General features: G+C 41.3%; 4 protein-coding genes across 9 annotated transcripts; 1 reads left to right on the forward strand and 3 right to left on the reverse strand.

The window, feature by feature from the left end:
• Nucleotides 1-73: 73 nt before the first annotated feature.
• Nucleotides 74-653, reverse strand: LOC135435531 (transmembrane protein 203). The gene has a single exon (XM_064692627.1). The coding sequence runs from the start codon at nt 651-653 to the stop codon at nt 219-221; it is 435 nt and encodes a 144-aa protein (XP_064548697.1). The 3' UTR covers nt 74-218.
• A 5-nt stretch (nt 654-658) lies between these two features.
• On the reverse strand, nt 659-1,440 carry Rpp20 (ribonuclease P protein subunit p20). The gene is made up of 2 exons (XM_064692626.1): nt 1,142-1,440; nt 659-1,069 (listed from the first exon to the last, which is right to left on the reverse strand). Exons 1-2 carry the CDS (start codon nt 1,295-1,297, stop codon nt 659-661), a joined length of 567 nt encoding a protein of 188 aa, XP_064548696.1. The 5' UTR covers nt 1,298-1,440.
• An 84-nt stretch (nt 1,441-1,524) lies between these two features.
• On the forward strand, nt 1,525-6,116 carry LOC135435522 (cytochrome c oxidase subunit 6B1-like). Of its 6 annotated transcripts, none has more exons than XM_064692613.1 (3): nt 1,526-1,680; nt 2,234-2,544; nt 3,270-5,410. In XM_064692613.1, exon 3 carries the CDS (start codon nt 3,393-3,395, stop codon nt 4,698-4,700), a length of 1,308 nt encoding a protein of 435 aa, XP_064548683.1. In that variant the 5' UTR covers nt 1,526-1,680; nt 2,234-2,544; nt 3,270-3,392; the 3' UTR covers nt 4,701-5,410. The 6 variants fall into 6 exon arrangements, with proteins under 6 accessions (XP_064548687.1, XP_064548683.1, XP_064548684.1 ...); XM_064692614.1 differs by having other exon boundaries at nt 3,282-5,410; XM_064692615.1 differs by having other exon boundaries at nt 1,530-1,738.
• Nucleotides 6,117-10,448: 4,332 nt separating this feature from the next.
• Nucleotides 10,449-17,658, reverse strand: LOC135435519 (transmembrane protein 198). Its single transcript, XM_064692609.1, has 4 exons — nt 17,110-17,658; nt 14,859-15,227; nt 12,799-13,296; nt 10,449-11,603 (listed from the first exon to the last, which is right to left on the reverse strand). Exons 1-4 carry the CDS (start codon nt 17,293-17,295, stop codon nt 11,424-11,426), a joined length of 1,233 nt encoding a protein of 410 aa, XP_064548679.1. The 5' UTR covers nt 17,296-17,658; the 3' UTR covers nt 10,449-11,423.
• Between the last annotated feature and the right edge of the window lie 708 nt (nt 17,659-18,366).

Here is an 18,366-nt window from a genome sequence, read left to right on the forward strand (position 1 = left end):
AGAAGATTAAATATCGACCCGTTCAAGATAATATATATAAAAATTGAAAATATGCCCGTTGCAATGGGCTGGCTTAGTGCGTATACAAAAACTTTTGTATGTATTTGTACGTTCATAACTCGCTTACAATAATATATATATATATATATATATGTATATATATATAATAACTAATCATAGGCATTTGAGGAGTGGGTTTACAATGCAGATGACGATTTTCAAATAGAGTTGGGCAGCTGGCAGGCACGAACCGCAACTAGTTGCAGCAGCACGAAAATGGGCGAGAAGACTTCGCTGTACTCGAGTCCCGTTTTGCCGGATAGCTTGAGGCAGAGCAAATACTTGAAGATGGCGATAAGTACGAGGAAATATGTGCTCCACATGAAACGATGCAGGGCCTTCCGTTTGTTATCCGAGTCCAGGTACATTCGTATGCCAACAATAACGCAAAAATATGCATTGCATATATCGATGAAGAACAATGGACTGAATATGCTGAACCAGTCGCACATTATCTCGGGCATAACATTGTTAAATGTGCCCGATATCTTAAAGACCAGCGTTATGGTAAAGACAAGCAGGCCGCAAAGATTAACCAATATCTCGAACTCGGTTAGCCCGAGCCAGCGCACCAGCTCCGATAATTTGAACATGATCTTTACTTATGTTTCGGTTTCTTTGATTTATGTTGTTGCTGCTGCTGCGGCTGCGGTTTTCGCTGCGATTGTGTTGGCTTTGTGTTGGATTCAGTGTAGCTGGTCCCGGGCAGCGTTGGCTGTGCCGGCAGCTTGGGCACAACAATGTCGAATAGGCTGCTATTGTAGATTTTGATGTGCAGCGCTGAATTGTTGCGCTTTCGATAGGTTATATCGTCCTCATCACACAGTGGATGCAGCTCATCGACCAGCTGTATGGTGGATGTGTTTATCGCGTAGCTAAGTGCTCCCTCCGAGTTCCTGATCAGACGCAATGCCAAATTGAGGCCACGTGTAATCGAATAGCCCATGCAATGCAAATAGATTTCCTTAGCGCCCGCGTTGAGCAGATCCTCGCATCGCTTCTGCTGTGCCTGTGCCAATCGCCAATCGCCAATCGGAGGTGTTTTTAGTCAATTATGATTATAGAATGATAATAACTATACCTTAAAGTCCGTCTTGCTGGTAATATAAATATTTCGCCTGTCGCTGGCAGCACGCGGCGGCACCTTGCGGACGATGCGTTGGCTTTGGTTGCGGCGCTGCTGATTGTTTTTGTTGGTTCTTGGCTTTGCCCCGAGTTCCGTTGGATTGCTGTCCATTATCAAGACCAACAGCGTGGCGTATATTCAATCACCCATTACACGAGAGCGTCTATTACTTTCATTAATTCGATTTCGACTTGGTGTTTATTGAGAAGTCTAAGGAAATGTTAAATGTTACAACCGATAACGATAGCGATGAATGTGCGTGAACCGTGTTAAGGTTTTCCTATTTTTTGTTTTTACGGCAGGTGGCGCTTGGGTGAGCATCTGGCAACCCGGCTCTAACTGTCAGTTTTTGACATATAGTCGATATTTTCAATAGGTATTTTTTATTGTTCATCTCACACACTATCGTCGACTGGTTCGTGCTCGTAACAACGAGAATCGCCTAATCGCCCAGCAGTTGAAAAATTTTCCTTGTACTTTCCGTAACAACAAAGGTATGTTTTTGAAACAAGCACAGCAAAAACAATCATCAAAACGCAACTAATACAAATTGTAAGCCAGTGGCACAAATATTGCATTTATGCAACAACACACGCACTTAAGTATTTGTCATAAGTTCGCCCACATACATACATATACACACACGCACACACATACACATTTTCAACGCCGCTGGCTGTAAAGGCTTTGGCAGCAGGCAAAGAAAAAATAAATTACATAACTCCTAATTCAATTTTACTGCAAATTTGTTGAGGTAAAGTTATATTTCGGCATAAGTAAGTTACGTATTAAGCAAACAATCGTAAGTTCTTAGCGTTAGTTACATAAGTTCGGAATGTGCGCTGAAACGCAATTATTGCAACGTCCCTTGGCTCGATGCCTCCTCGTTAAGTATCCGTATCTGTATTCTAACCACAAAGAATGTAGAACAGCAAAAGTAAAAGAAAATGAGAAAAAGAAGTAATAATTATAAACAAACTCCATGCACAGCGTTTTGATCCAAGTAACGTTTTGTATTCATGCGTTCAAGTTCATTTTTCCATGCAGGACGAACAAAATCCGCTCCCAACCGATTTCAGTTAAACAGTTACAAACAGCAGCAAAGCAAAGCAAAGCAAGCACTAAATACATAAAACGCACGCGACCCACCGCACCACACCGCGCAACCAACGAATCACACCAGCTGTGGCGGCTGGCTGACGCAGGCTGAAAAAAAAAGGGTGGCGGCACCTTGCGGACAACCACAACAACAACAACAGCAAATCAATAACATCTCAGCGGCAGCAGCAACAACAACAACAACAACAGCAGCAGCAGCAGCAGTACACATAACGGCATTCGCTGGATAAAGCATACAAGTAAATTTTACAATTCTTATTCCAAATCAAAAATTCAAACGAAACCAAGTCAATTGCAATTGCATAAGATTATGAATTTCGGGTGCACATCTTCGAATTGCCTCAATTCCCAAAGAGTGGCCACATTAATTTATACATGTTGGTTGCCGGCCCTGCCACACAGCTTTAAGCTCTCAGGCTGTGCGTGTGGTTCTCAGTGGTCCGCTTGCAATAAATCCAAAAACTGCACCCTTCATTTATAGACAAGGTCACGCATCCTTGTTACTGAAATTGTGATTGTTCTTTCATGTTTGCACAAATCGTATTTTTATGCGAAAATTTCGCACTAATCTGTCGTGACGACTCGACTCTGTTTGGCAACTCTGCCAGTTCTGTTAACAGAAGTTAACAGCTCTACAAAGAGAAGGCAATATATTGCCGTATGTGTATGTGTGCGCTGCCTCCTCCTACTACTACATACATATGTATATAACATGCATAATGCATGGGGCAACCAAATTGAAATGAACACATCTGGTCACACACAATCGGGCAGGCAGCAAGCAGGCAAATTGTAAGAAACAATAAAAATGTATATATACATGCATATGTTTTGAAATAATTGACGACAGAGCAGCAGGCGTCGCCATATCGAAAACCGTATCAAGAAATATATTGTATATTGTGTATAGGTATACCGCATACGAAACGTCCCAACTGCAATTGTTTGATTTAACGCGGCACAGTTTGAATTGCAGATCGTCAACCGCAGTCGCAGTCGCAGCCGCAGTCGCCGCCGTCGCCACAGCAGCAGCAGCAGCAGCGTGTGAGACTTGACTGGCAGCCGTTAGAGACGGGCAATAAACGACATGTCTGCGGCACGTTTACCATATTATCAACAGCAGACGGCGGAGCAGCAACAGCAACAGCGCCGGCGCAGCGGCAGCCGTGGTCGCGGCGGCCAGCGCTGCGTTGGCTATCAGGAGCGCAACAGCAGCCGACGCGAACGCAGCCGTTCCGCTGAACGACGTCGCTATAGTCGCAGTCGCTCCGCGGAGCGCCAGCGTCGACGTCGCGACAGTCGCGATCACGGTGAGCGGCGTCACCAGCATCGTCATCATAGGGATTCGCGCGATCGTTCATGGGAGCGGGAGCGGGAGCGGGAGAAGGAGCGCGAACGCGAACGGGATAGGGACAGGGATCACTCCAGACGCAGCTATTATCAGCGAGATAGTCGCAGTCGTTCCCCAACGCCGCCGTCCTCGGCACGTCGACAACAGCCACACGGCAGCGTCGGCAACACCAGCAGCAGCAGCAGCAGCAACAACAACAACAACAATAACAAAGTCAACAGAGGAGCCAATGTCAATGTGGAGGATGTGCGTGCGCAGGGAGCGTTGAATGGCAACGGGTCGAACAAGGACAATGCAATGTCTGCCGTAGGTGCCTACTACAATCTGGACACGGACGAGCCCTTCGACAAGGAGCGCATACATCGCGAAATTGAGGAGAAGTTGCGCGAGACACTTGCGCGCGAAGGCAAGGTATATCCGCCGCCCAAGCCGGAGGCATCGCATCCAGTTTTCGCCAACGATGGCTCCTTCATGGAGCTCTTTAAGAAAATGCAGCAGCAACAACAGCGACCGCAGCTACATCATCATCGTCATCAACATCACCAGCAGCAGCCGCAGCAGCAGCCGCAGCAGCAGCAGCAGCCGCAGCAACAGCAGCAGCAGCAGCATCATCATTTCCCGCAACCGCCGCTAGATGCCGCAACAGCAGCCGCCACAGCGGCGGCGGCCGCAGCTGCAGCCGCGGCCAGCGCAGCGCTAAGAGAACAACAGCAGATGCTGGAGAATTGCGCAGCGGCAGCGGCAGCAGCAGCAGCAGCCAGTCCATTTGGGCCATTGCCAGCGATCGCGGCCGGCGCGGCCAGCACACCGGCTGCGCCCTATATAGCCGCGGCAGCGGCTGGCAAATCGGCGCCGCCGCCGCCGATTGTCGGACGACGACGCGGTGGCAAAATATTGAAAACGGGCGTCGTCGCCAAACTGAAGACGCCCAGCGAACGGGATGTCGATCCCAAGGATTTCTGGTCGCTCTACCTGGCCGAAGTGAATAAATATAAGAGCAACGCCTGCGATACGGACAATGGCAAGCGGCCGCTCGTTAAATAGGACATCAGGATACGAATACACACGCACACCTACACCTTATACACACACACACACACACAACAAACGGGAAAGATGAACTTGAACGCAGCAGGCCGCAAAAATGTTAACTAAAACCAAAACGCTTTACTCAGCGTTAGCTTTAGACTCTTGTCTCGCACACACACACACACACACACACACACAGACACAGCTATACACATACATATATATATAGATATATGCATATATATATATCCATATACATGGCTATGGATTTTCTGTTAAGCTAAGCGAAATGGCTCCGAGTTGAAATCATTTCTCATTCTCCAAGAAAAAACACGAAAAAAAACATTGTGAATAATTGATAAAAGAGAGAGAGAGAGAGAGGGAAAGGGAGAGGGAGAGGGAGAGAGCTATTGGGTCTCAATTTCTTTTTAGAATTCAACTATTTTATGCGCATAATCAACCAGTTTGTAGAGACAACATATATATATATCTATATTATATATAATTTCTGGCACAGTTTTGGGCGCGACAACACACACACACAACTGAATAAAAAGAATAATATGAATTAATAATTGTAGCGTACGCGTTTAAGCTTTAGTTTGTACAGATTTCTACATTTAAAAATGCCTAATTATATTTACGAGCTATATGTATTCACTTGACTAAAAACTAGCTAAAGCTCGAGAGAGACAGACAAAAATCAAAAAATCAAAAAATCCAAATCCAAAAAAAAAACAAATCGAACTAACGTATTATCTCATACTTTATATCTGTCTCTTTTTCTCTCCAAAACAAATTTGACTCTGAAATTGAAATTGTTCTATTTTGCTTTTGTTTAAGTTACATTTCAACTTTACTTTCATCTAATCCATATACTAACAACTGTAATTTACACACCTGGTTTATAATTTTTTGGATTTGTTTTGGTTTTTCTTTTGCGTTTTCCGTTTTTCAACTAAAAGTCAATTTATATGCAATTTTTCATGTCCAAAAACAAGAACAGCGATAAAACATCTGACGACAAGATGTCCGCCTATAAGATGGAGACAGCGCCATTCGATCCACGTTTCCCCAACCAGAACGTGACCCGCTATTGCTATCAATCCTATTTGGACTTTCATCGATGCCAGAAGAAGCGCGGCGAGAACTTTGCCCCATGCAATTACTTCAAGAAGGTCTACAAGACGATGTGCCCCAATGCCTGGGTCGAGAAGTGGGACGATCAGCGCGAGAGCGGCACATTCCCTGGCCGCATCTAAGCACACACACACACAACAACAACAACAGCAACAACAACAACAACTGCAACAACAACAACTGCGACTAAATTATGCTAGTTAATATCGTTTAGGGCAGGCTTGCAAAAGTTTTGGCAAACAAACAAAAATAACAAATATAAACAACAAATTGTTACAGTTCCAAAAATAAGACTATAAACCTGGTCGGTCGTTTGTTTCTTCTTCTTCTTCTTCTGTACATCCACACACACACACACACACAACTAACACACACACACACGCACACACGAACGTTGAACAGGAGAATCCACAACAACAACAACAACGAGAAACACAGGCATCTGTATAATAAACGTGTATTAATCAATAAAAAGCAAAAATACATTGACAACAACAAACAACAAACAACTAAAAACATAACGAGAGTATCTAGGAAATGAATAGAGTTCTATTTTATGATTCCTTTCTTCTTTCTTAATTGTTCAACGTAATTATCAGATTGTCCAGATTGGTTGGTTCCTTGGGCCGCTGCTGCGACTCCGGCTCCATGCGCACCTTGCCCTGACTGCACTGCAAAAAGAGTTCGAATTAACGCTGCGGATAAATCTGCATTGTAACTCAAATGTTCAAATTGTGCTCTGTAGATGGCGCTTCATGCGCACCTTGCCCTGACTGCACTGTAAAAGCGTAAAAGAGTTCGAGTTAACGCTGCGGATAAATCTGCATTGTAACTCAAATGTTCAAATTGTGCTCTGTAGATGGCGCTTCATTTACAAATAGTATGACTAAGAGCTGCATTTGTACCCTGTAGCTGAACAGAAGAGGAGAAGTTGATGGCTGCATCTGATACATATATTATATATTCTTGATCCGGACAAAGAGCTGGGCTTATCTAGGCGTAGTTTGTGTATCATATGCAGAGCGAGTTTATCTTATAATTTCCCAACAATTAATATAGATTTCTATTGCTCTGATAGAAATTTAACTCGAGATTAGCTCGAGAATAGACAAGTATTAAATAGTTTTAATTATGCCACATTTTTACGATAGCTTCTCCATTTTCCCAAAATCGATATATATATCGATTCCCAAAATCGATATATATATCGATTCCCCAAATCGATATATATCGATTCCCAAAATCGAAAAAATGTCATTCTCAAGTCCTATCCGTATTCCTTTGATATAGACAGCCGGAAATATCGATATCCAATGCGTAGTTTATGGGTTCGGGGATATCTCCAGCTAACACCCAAATATGCCATAAAAATTGTTCGATAGTTCCCAAAATCGATATATATCGATTATAGGGCGCGTCTTTTAAGTACACTTTGGATATCTTAAGAGCCTTCTTGAATATAGTTACAGTATCATATTGCTATATCGCGGATATAATAGTCTACATCGATTAACCCTATTCGCGCTCTATTATTGAAAAAGTGCATTTTCAGAAACATAACCTCAAAATTGTCAACAAAGGAATTTCAATTAAATTTGATTGAACAGACGGATATAGACAGACGGAATTATATCGAAACAACTGTCAGCTATGGCAGCTGTATAAAAATAAGCTCTATTCGTAGTTTATGGGTTCGGGGATATCTCCAGCTATCAGCCGATAAATGAGTTTGAATATTTACCAGATTCGTGGCGGCCATCAGGTAGATGCCCGGCATGGCGACCTTCTGCTGCTTGTTGGCCAACAAGTTGGCCATGCTGATCGCGCCGTTGGGCGATTCGCGGCACTTGGCCAGAATTTCGGACTCAATTGTCTGGAGCATGGCCATTGAGTCCAGAGATTCGGCGATTTCGGCCATATTACCGCTCGGGAATCTATTCAGCTGCGGATTAGTTGGGGCCCAACTGACAGCCAAGGCTGGGAAATGGCTGTGACAAAAATAACTGTCTCGATTCGATATGTTTACTGTTAGAGGAGTTGCCGCTGAAACTTGAGAGAAACTCGCAAAAAAAAAAACAAGAGGTTCTAGTCGGGCGCTCCCGACTAGGGGATACCCTGCACCCTCTGCATCCAACAGACGATATAGGTATAAAATGAAAGATACTTGATATACATTTATACTAATCTTGAAGCTACATGTCAAGTTTGGTGATTTGAATTGCCCAAAAAGCAGGATTTCGATATCGATTTTTATCGATAACTTTGAAACAGTGCAAGTTATCGAATATCGGAAACAAACTCGATCTGCGCATGGACTAGGAGGACCTACAGCCAAAATTTCAAGTCTCTAGCTCTTATAGGTTTCGAGATCCTTGCGTTCATGCAGACGGTCGGACAGACAGACGGATATACTTTATGGGGCCGGAGATGCTACCTTCTGCCTGTTACCCATTGAAAATGCCCAAAAAACAGTATTTCGATATCGATTTTTATCGAAAACTTGGAAACGGAGCAAGTTATCGAATATCGGAAACAAACTCGATCTGCGCATGGACTAGGAGGACCTACAGCCAAAATTTCAAGTCTCTAGCTCTTATAGGTTTCGAGATCCTTGCGTTCATACAGACGGTCGGACAGACAGACTGATATACTTTATGGGGCCGGAGATGCTACCTTCTGCCTGTTACCCATTGAAAATGGGTTCAGTATACGGTATACAAAAGAAGTGAGAAACTAGATCAAATGAAATCAAATCAAATTCAAAACAATTGTCATATTTGTTTGTGGCTCGCATTATTTATTTTTCTTACAATTTGTTATTATTAACTTAGCTGAATACATGTAGTAGTTATTTATGTTAGCATTTTCATCAATTGATGCAAAGTTTTGCTGCTTAGTTTTGGATTATTTCATATTCACTTTCCTGCTTGCCGTCATTTAAATGCAGACGTTAATCTAGACGTAGACCCTGATTAGACATTGTTCTCTGGCTATAAATTAAATAATTAACTTAAATATATATAGTACGGCGTTTTTAAACGATAAACAACTTGAATAGTTTGTCCGATTTAATTTTTGTTTTTAAACAAACAATTTCCAAAATTAACAATTGCGGACGGCAGCAATTCGGTTTTGTTTCGTTTTTGTTTTTTTTGTTCGAGCTTCAAAAATTAACATGCATTGTAAACTTAATGTTAAGTGTGCGCTTATTTGCTTGGCAATGTCTAATCGGAACGCGTGAATTGCTTCAACTTGAGTTTTGTACTGCAGTTTTGCACGGATCTTATGCTTAAACTTAGCTCTTAGCTTATGATAATTCCGCTAAAAGTTCTCTTCTTCTCTGGATTTGGGCCAAAAAAAAAAAAAAACAAATCCGGCTTTGGAAATGTGATTGAGCTTCTTCGCTTACTTAGTAAATTCCTAATTTCTCGATCAGATTTGGCGTCAAGAATTATAATTTATTGTACTTAATAGGTATATGCATATATATAATATATATATATATATATAACTATGAATAGCTTGATCAAAATCGAAGGAAACATCAGTTGTTGTAATTAGTAAATGCTATTGACTTAATATTTAGAAAGTTTGTTGGTTTCCTGTCAGAGAAAAACATTTCGAATAATGATATATATATATATCTATGTGTATATAGCTATAATATAGGTGAATATATCTTTATTAGGTGTATGTAAATGTAATTAGTTAATGTCCAACTCGTATAATTATAACACAGATCACAAAATCAGTAGTAAACCTTTTTTTGTTTTGTGTGCAGCGTCGTGAGTATTAGTTATACATATGTATATTAGTTTTAGTTCCAGTTTTTAGGCAGCACACAAGGAATACGCAAAACTTAGATACGGTTCATATAGTCTATGTACTTCCTATATATATATATATATATGGTATATGCTCCATTTGATGAGAAACTCTGCTCTATTCCAACTGGCCCATAATTACGTACGCTTCGATCACGAACTCGGATGTGCTTACATTATCTCTATTGCGCAACACTACTTAACGGTAATGCTATGGCGACTTAACCAACACTGGGGTTTTTTTGCGACTTAACCAACACTGGTTTTTGCGATTTAAACGAACACTGCTTCATGTGCGTATCCTAGACGAGTAAATCTTTACTTTTTCCTTATTACTTATTTCTCTTCGCTTTAGCGAGTCTAGAACAAAAGTTACTTATGTGATAAAATACCCATAGATCGGGTGACTGAGCGTTAAATGTGCTCCACAAGTGCGGGAACTGCACGGAAAAGTAAACGATTTTCTAGTGTTGAGAAACACACACGACTTTCATAGTTAACCGGAGAGTTGAAGTCACGACGAAAGGAGAGCAAAGGTTTTTAACGAAAGGTTGAAGAAAAATGCCAGCTTAATCCAGATTCCACTGAGTCGTTTTTCAGAATTTTCGGCAAATTCACGCCTGTTTGTGAAATTGCATTCGGAAAATGGATGGAAACTTGCGTTATGCAACTTTCTGATTGGCTGCGTAAAACGTTTCAAGCTTAATTTAGAAAAATAAATTTGTAATATCGAAATATGTCAAGCTACTTTGCCAAGTTCCGCTAAACGGATTTGGTGCCGGGTTGAAGCTGAGTGAATTGAAGAAGAAGTGAAGTAAAAGTTGAATATTAGCTAGTATAAGGCAACTGAAACTTCTCCAGATCGTTTACTTTTCAGCCCAGCCCTGCGCTCCTATATATGTATATATATATTGTTTACATTTCTGCATATTTATTCTTCTATCAAGCTTATTCCCAGGGATTTAGTTAAGATATTTTTGAAATATCAGCTTTACGCGTAAACCGAAACCAACCGAATTTCATTAAAATTTCTCTACCATATTCCGTATAATTATCAAGTTAAAGCTTGTTCTTTATCCTCTAACGAATCTTCCGTTTTATTTGACAAATCTTTTGTTTTATTTGACGAATCTTTCGTTTTATTTGACGAAACTTTCGTTTTATTTGACAAATCTTTTGTTTTATTTGACGAATTTTCCGCTTCTTCTGGCGAATCTTCCGTTTCTTCTGACGAATCTTCCATTTCTTCTGGCGAATCTTCCTTTTCTTCTGGCGTATCTTCCGTTTCTTCTGACGAATCTTCTGTTTTATTTGATGAATTTTACGTTTATTTAATCTTTTATTTCTTTAACGAATCTTCCCTTTCATTTGACGAATCTTTCGTTTCTTTGACGAATCTTTTGTTTTTTTTTAACGAATCTTCCACTTCTTTAACGAATCTTCCACTTCTTTAACGAATCTTTCGGTTCTTTAACGAATCTTCCGTATCTTCTGACGAATCTTCCGTTTTATTTGACGAATCTTCCGTATCTTCTGGCGTATCTACCGTTTCTTCTAACGAATCTTGCGTTTTATTTGACGAATCTTCCCCTTCTTTGCAGTTTGCAGCTTATTTCGACTGCTCAAACCAATAGCTACATGCTCTACCCTAACCGTAAGTGTGTGTCCAGCTCTCTAGTCTAGTATAATCGCCCCCGACCCATGTCCAGCTCTCTCTCTCTCTCTCTCTCTGCCCCCCTTACGGATATAGTTACATGTAGCTATTGCTTGTTTGTTATCCAATGTCGCGCACGATTTCAATCTTATCGCACAGCTCCGGATCGTGGATGGTCGTAAAGTGGGTGCGATCGCTGCGGAAGGTGTTCCGCTCATTGGAGCTCGTCTTTATCGAGCGCTCCGACGGCGTCTCCGTGCCGCTCAACTGGATGCGCTTCTGCAGCGCCGAGACGAAGTTCTGCAAGTTCCAGACAAGAAGAAAATAAGTTAAGATCGGGCATAGCCGACTCCACAATACGCTGTTCACAGGGTAAGATACATTTCATCTAGTTGAAGGGAGTCTTCTTGATCAGTCACTCTCAAACTGTGATTGGATAATGGATGATAATCGATAGTAGCCGACTACACAATACTTTATTTACAGTTCAAAAGAGTATTTTCGATTTTTGGTATGGTGACCCTCAAACTGTAGACCCCGATCAGTGACTCTCAAACTATGATTGGATAATTGATGATAATAGGTAACAACCGACTGCACAATACTCTATTTGCTATTTACAGTCGAAGTGAGTTTTCTTGAATATTTTCTTGGCGACTCTCAGACTGTAGATACAGATCTGTGACTCTCAAACGGTGACTGGATAATTGATAATAATCGATAGTAGCCGACTGTACAATACGCAATTCACAGCCGAAGTAAGTCTGCTTGATAAGTGGCTGGGTGACTCTCAGACTGTAGACTTAGATTAATGACTCTCAAACTGTGACTGGATAATGGATGATGATCGATTGTATCGGTAGTAATCGGTAGTAGCCGACTGGACAATACTCTATTTACAGTTGAAGTATGTCTTCTTTAATATTTGCTTGGTGACTCTCAAACTTCAAATCTAGATCAGTGACTTTGAAACTGTGACTGGCTAGCGGATGTTGATTAGTAGAAGCAGACTGCAGAATACTCTATTTACAGGAGACTTCTTGATTATTGGCTGGGTGACGCTCAAACTGTATATACAGCTCAATAACTTTCAAACTGTAACTAGACAATCGTTGGTGATCGCTTGTAACCGACTGCACAATACACTACTCACAGCGGAAAAGAGTCGTCATAAATATTTCATTGGCGACTCTCAAACTGTAGTCGCAGAGAAGTCTATGTCAAACTGTGACTAGACACAATCGATAATGATCGATAGTAACCGACTGTACAATACTCTATTAACTATCGAAAAGAGTATGCTAGATTATTTGATTCGTGACTCTCACACTGTAGACACAGTCGCTTTCAAACTGCGACCTATTGAAATATCGATATTAACCATTTTAATGGGACGTCAGCGGACGCAACCTCAATATCTTTAGGAACCACCTTAATCTAGTGATCGTGGCCAAGGAACTGTTGGATCTAGCTAGGATTCGACACGTCCACTCACCTGGGATATGATGTCGCCGCGCGCGGTGCGCACCTGATATAGATAGCGAAATTTGCGCTGTCGCGCCTCCTCGCGAGTTTCCCGGGTGCGCGACTGCGCCCGTCGCATGGGCACATGCGGATTGCCCGGCGCCGGCGGCTGGTTGTGCGCCAAATGGGCGCCATGCGGATGCTGTTGATGGTGCCGCATATAGATGCGCTTGCGATGATCCACCCGCCAGGCGGTAATGAAGCACTGCACCATAATGCTGATCACAATGGTGACGGGCCAGGCGGTGATCAGGAGGCCGCCGTAGCAGGGCGGCGGCATCGGATGCGGCTTCATATTGAGTATCCAGTTAATTGTCTCCAGGCTGTGCATGAAAAAGTCAATCGCCCCAATCACCATGGCCGTGCCCACAATGCTGGAGGTCAGTATGGTCACATATTTGACGCAGCAGAGCGTCAGCACCGAACAGATGACGGCGCCGCCCACCACGGCCACATAAATCTCGCGATACTGTGGAACCGGGGAGAGATACGGATTCGACTTAAATATCTTTTCAGTCTTATCTTCATTGTAAGCAAATGTTAACATTTTATAACACTCTGGCAACGCTTGGCTACTTAACATGCAGATGTGCAGCTTGGATGAACATGTTAAACACGAATACGTGCAAATTAGCAATGTGGATGTTTGTTTAGCATAATCATTATAAGCGAATATCTAGATTGTAAATATTTACAATGTAGATGTTCAGTTGAAATGAACATGAGAAAAAGTGCAAGAGAGTTTGTCAATTTATGCACATTGCATATATTACAATCTAGATATTCGCGTATAATGAACGTAAGAAAATGTAAGTGAGCTTGACAATTTATGCACATTGTAAATATTTACACTCAAGATATCCCGTTCTAATAAAAATTAAGAAAATGCAATTTCGCTTGCCAATTGATTCGCATTGTAAATACTTACAAGGTATGTGTTCATTTACAATCTACATATGCAATTACAATGAATCAAAAAGAAAATGTGGTTGAGTTTAACAATTTATGCACATTGTAAATATTTACAATCTAGATATTTACTCATAATAAATGTAAGTTTGATAATTTGCTAATTTTTGCACATTGTAAGTATTTACAATGTAGATATTCAGTGAGCTTACCAATTGGTGTACATTGTAAATACTTACAAGGTAGTTGGTTAGTTAAAAGTAATATGACAAAATATCAAGTGCATTTGACAAATTATGCACATTGTAAATACTTAAAATCTAAATATTCATGTATAATGAACGCAAGAAAATGTAAGTGAGCTTGACAAACTGTGCACATTGTAAATAATATCAATGTAGCTGGTAAGTTAACATGAGCATTTTGTATGTTCAGCTTGCAAAGTACGTATTAACTTTACAGGTAGCCGAACTAAGCACATTCTTAATATTTACAATGTGGCTGATAAGTTGACATGAGCATTTTGCATGTTCAGCCTGCAAAGTACGTGTTAACCTTGCAGCTTGTAACGTACGTGTTAACTTTACAGCTAGAAAAATTATGCACATTCTTAATATATACAATGTGGCTGATAAGTTAACATGAGCATTTTGCATGTTCAGCTTGCAAAGTACGTGTTAACCTTGCAGCTAGTAACGTACGTGTTGACTTTACAGCTAGAAAAATTATGCATATTCTTAATATTTACAATGTGGCTGATAAGTTAACATGAGCATTTTGCATGTTCAGCTTGCAAAGTACGTGTTAACCTCACAGCTAGTAACGTACGTGTTAACTTTGCAACTAGACAAATTATGCACATTCTTAATATTTACAATGTGGCTGATAAGTTAACATGAGCATTTTGCATGTTCAGCCTGCAAAGTACGTGTTAACCTCACAGCTAGTAACGTACGTGTTAACTTTACAGCTAGAAAAATTATGCACATTCTTAATATTTACAATGTGGCTGATAAGTTAACATAAGCATTTTGCATGTTCAGCTTGCAAAGTACTTGTTAACTTTAAAACTTGCCAAATACGTGTTAAATGTACAATCAATATGAAAAAGTTGTCACCTACCCCAAACTCATTGTCCGGCATGGTGGCGACACAGACAGCCATCGCAGCGCCCGATAGTAGGGCGCCGGCAAAGGCGCTGATTAGAACGGAGGCGACGGGATATGTGGAGCCGAGCACGGCGCCGAGGAGGCCGGCAACAATGGCCAGCGCCGAGTCGGCCGGCTTGCCCAGCCAGGTTATTTGAAAGTCCTGCAATATGAATATGCCATTGGCGCCAACCATCAGGCCGCTGAGGAAGCCAACGGCGCGCAGGCACCGATAGCCCAGCAGGGCATAAACGATCCCAAACACCGCAATAATGGCCCACAACAGCGCCGGCAGCGTATCGGGCGCGGTCGGTGCACATGTCTGGCTGCTCTCCAGGATGCCCTGCACAACAAAGAAAAGGGAAAAGAAAAAAGAACAATAATTTAAAACAAGTAAGAAGTTCTAATCGGGCGCTCCCGACTAGGGGATACCCTAAACCCTCTTCCTCCAACAGACGATAGCTATAAAATGAAAGATACTTGATATACATTTATACTATTCTAGAAGCTACATGTCAAGTTTGGTGAATCTAGTTCATATTATTTGCCGAAATTGCTCAAAAAGCAGGATTTCGATATCGATTTTTATCGATAACTTTGAAACGGTGCAAGTTATCGAATATCGAAAACAAACTCGATCTGCGCATGGACTAGGAGGACCTACAGCCAAAATTTCAAGTCTCTAGCTCTTATAGGTTTCGAGATCCTTGCGTTCATACAGACGGACGGACGGACATGGCTAGATCGACTCGGCTGTTGATGCGGATCAAGAATATATATACACTTTATGGGGTCGGAGATACTTCCTTCTGCCTGTTACATACATTTGCACAAATACATTCTACCCTTTTTACCCATTTTCATTGGGTTCAGGGTATAAAAATAGAAACGGAAATGTTTAATTAAGTGCATTCAACCGTGCTGTATGCAGTCGGGTTCGATCCGGGTGGGTCGCGAGTTCCATTTTGGTTTTTATGTTTCCTGAACCGATTTCTCATTAAGAAAACAAAGGACTAACTGTGGGGGAGACTTTCATGATTGATGGACTGACTGATTGACTGATTGAAACACAGACACAAATAATTCGTAGAACTAGCTTGATTTCTGTCTGGGAACGCGTTGGACTACTATATAATTGGGCAACATTATGCCTGGTCAAAATTCATGTAAATATGGTACCCTCAAATATCCCAAATAGACATACATAGATCAAAATTTCCCAGCACCATAACACGGTCAAATCTCATCCGATTTTCATAGGGTTTGGCTCTTTGTTCATGGTTTGGTCTCTAGATCCATTTTGCATCTAAATCTGACAGCATTATTTTTGGTCAATATTCATATATAGACATATCATACATTTTTGATTGGTAGAAATTGAAGTTATTATTTTTATTTTTTTATACTTAAAACAAATCTGGCAATGACGAATTTATAAAGAGAAAAGTTCATCAGTCGCAAATAGAGTTTTTGTATGCGAAACTTTTTACCTTCACCAAACCCAGGACTAAGAAATTGCATAAGGCTTGGACTGCTATATAATATATGTACATATATATATATTGGTATTATTGGTCGTATTTCGAGTTTTTGTATGGAAAACTTTTAAGTTTTTCAAAATAACCCAAGCAAAGCTTCACAATTAAATATGCTCATATTAAAAAGAAATTTTAGGCCCCTGCCAAGTCCTATTAAAATCTATATACCCTAGAAACGATCGTGCAAGCAATGAAAACAAGGTTATGTATATATGTATATCATATAGCTGCTCTACAACTGCCTGAAGACTTCAAAGTTAACTGTACTAACTTGCATTTTTATAGTTAAACTTCAACCTAACCCCACTTCTATTTGGATTTGTTGCTTACAGTCGCCTTAAACATGTCAGCATATCATTTGCATGCACACAGACACAGCGCTCAAGCACACACACATACATATATGTATGTATGTTTGGCTGTAATTCGATCAAGGACGTGTTTTTTTTTTCTCGGGTGCAGCTGCACTCGCTGCCACTGACACAGTTGGCGCCACTTGCCTGGCGCCTGTGTTGATGACTCAGTTACAGTTAGCTGCGCTGTTGACACACAAAACGCACACACGCACACAGACGCGCGCACGCACACAGACGCGCGCACGCACAGCGAGATGAAAGCAGAGCAAACGCATGCATATTTGCATATGTACATAACCTCAAAAATGTGTGTATGTATGTATGTACGCACCTTAATCAAAAAGGGCCAATCCAAATGTGAGATGCTTTTGGTATCATCATGCTCCTGGCCATCATAGAACACATCATAGCTATCCAGCGAGTGCAAGGCGCTGCTTTCCGCAACCGTTCCAGCTGCAACTGCAACTGGAATTGGAGCTCCTGCGGCTGCAGCGCTCGCATTTGCCGCTGCGCTCATTATCCCGGAGCTGAAGTCGTCAGCTAGTTCAGCCTGGTAACGGTAACGCGCCACATGGCCAGCCGTGTTTTGTGTGTGTGGTCAAAATTGCAGCCAGCTTCAATTTAGGGCGGACTTGTTTTCACGCATGTCCTTCAGTAAATGAACTGCCTGCCTGAGCTGCGTTTCAAATAACTTTTCTTTGTTTCGATTTCCCTTTTTTTCTCCTCTTTGATGCACTCGCTTCTTTATTGTGTACACTTAGTTGGCTTTATGGAGCTGGAGCTGGACGTCCAAATCGGGGCCAAGACGAATTTACTTGTGGTACAACAAAAAACGGCGACTCGCGGCGAACAGGGACAACACCACGGCGAATGCTGTTGCCATTTGGCTGCCGTGGGTGCGAGCGGAACAGCAACAGTTGGCGGGCTGCCCTTAGCAACCCTTAAACGAAAAGCTCAATAAAAGCTCAGGAGTTGTTCGGCGGCGAGCGAGCTTTTGCGTGTTAACGGTAACGGCGTAAGCTTCATGTTGACACCTTTGCAGGTATGTAGTAAATATGTAAGTGCAATCGATTATATACCCTGTAAACATCAAATCTAAAGGCAGCATAGACGCATAGAAAATGGGGTAAAGGATTATTCTTAAAGTATCATCTGCGTTTTAACCCCGACGAAGGATCTCCGAAACCATTATTAAATTGTTTTAACTTCTATTTGACAGATAAATATTTCAGGCAAATATTCTAAAGGCTCTGGTGTCCTTCAACTTTCCTATTAATATACATATATAACAAAATTTGCAACGACAGAAGTACCGATTTTTTTTCATGTCAGCGTATATTCAACATGTTGCATATGTGTAGAGAATATCAAGTTATCTTGAATAACAAAAAAAGTTGTTCATACAAGTTAATTTTCGGCCGATCGTTCCTATGGCAGCTATATGATATAGTGGTCCGATATTGATAAGATTTTGCATATATACGTGGAGCATAGTAAAACTAATATATGCTGACTTTGGTCAAGTTATCCAAAAAAAAGGAAAAGTTTTCCATATAAAAACCAACTTTTGGACCGATCGTTCCAATGG

The sequence above is a fragment of the Drosophila montana genome, unplaced genomic scaffold, assembly GCF_035044405.1.
Source record: "Drosophila montana isolate Dmon_TW-CO22-7 unplaced genomic scaffold, ASM3504440v1 contig_3626_1, whole genome shotgun sequence".
Lineage (NCBI taxonomy): Eukaryota > Metazoa > Arthropoda > Insecta > Diptera > Drosophilidae > Drosophila > Drosophila montana.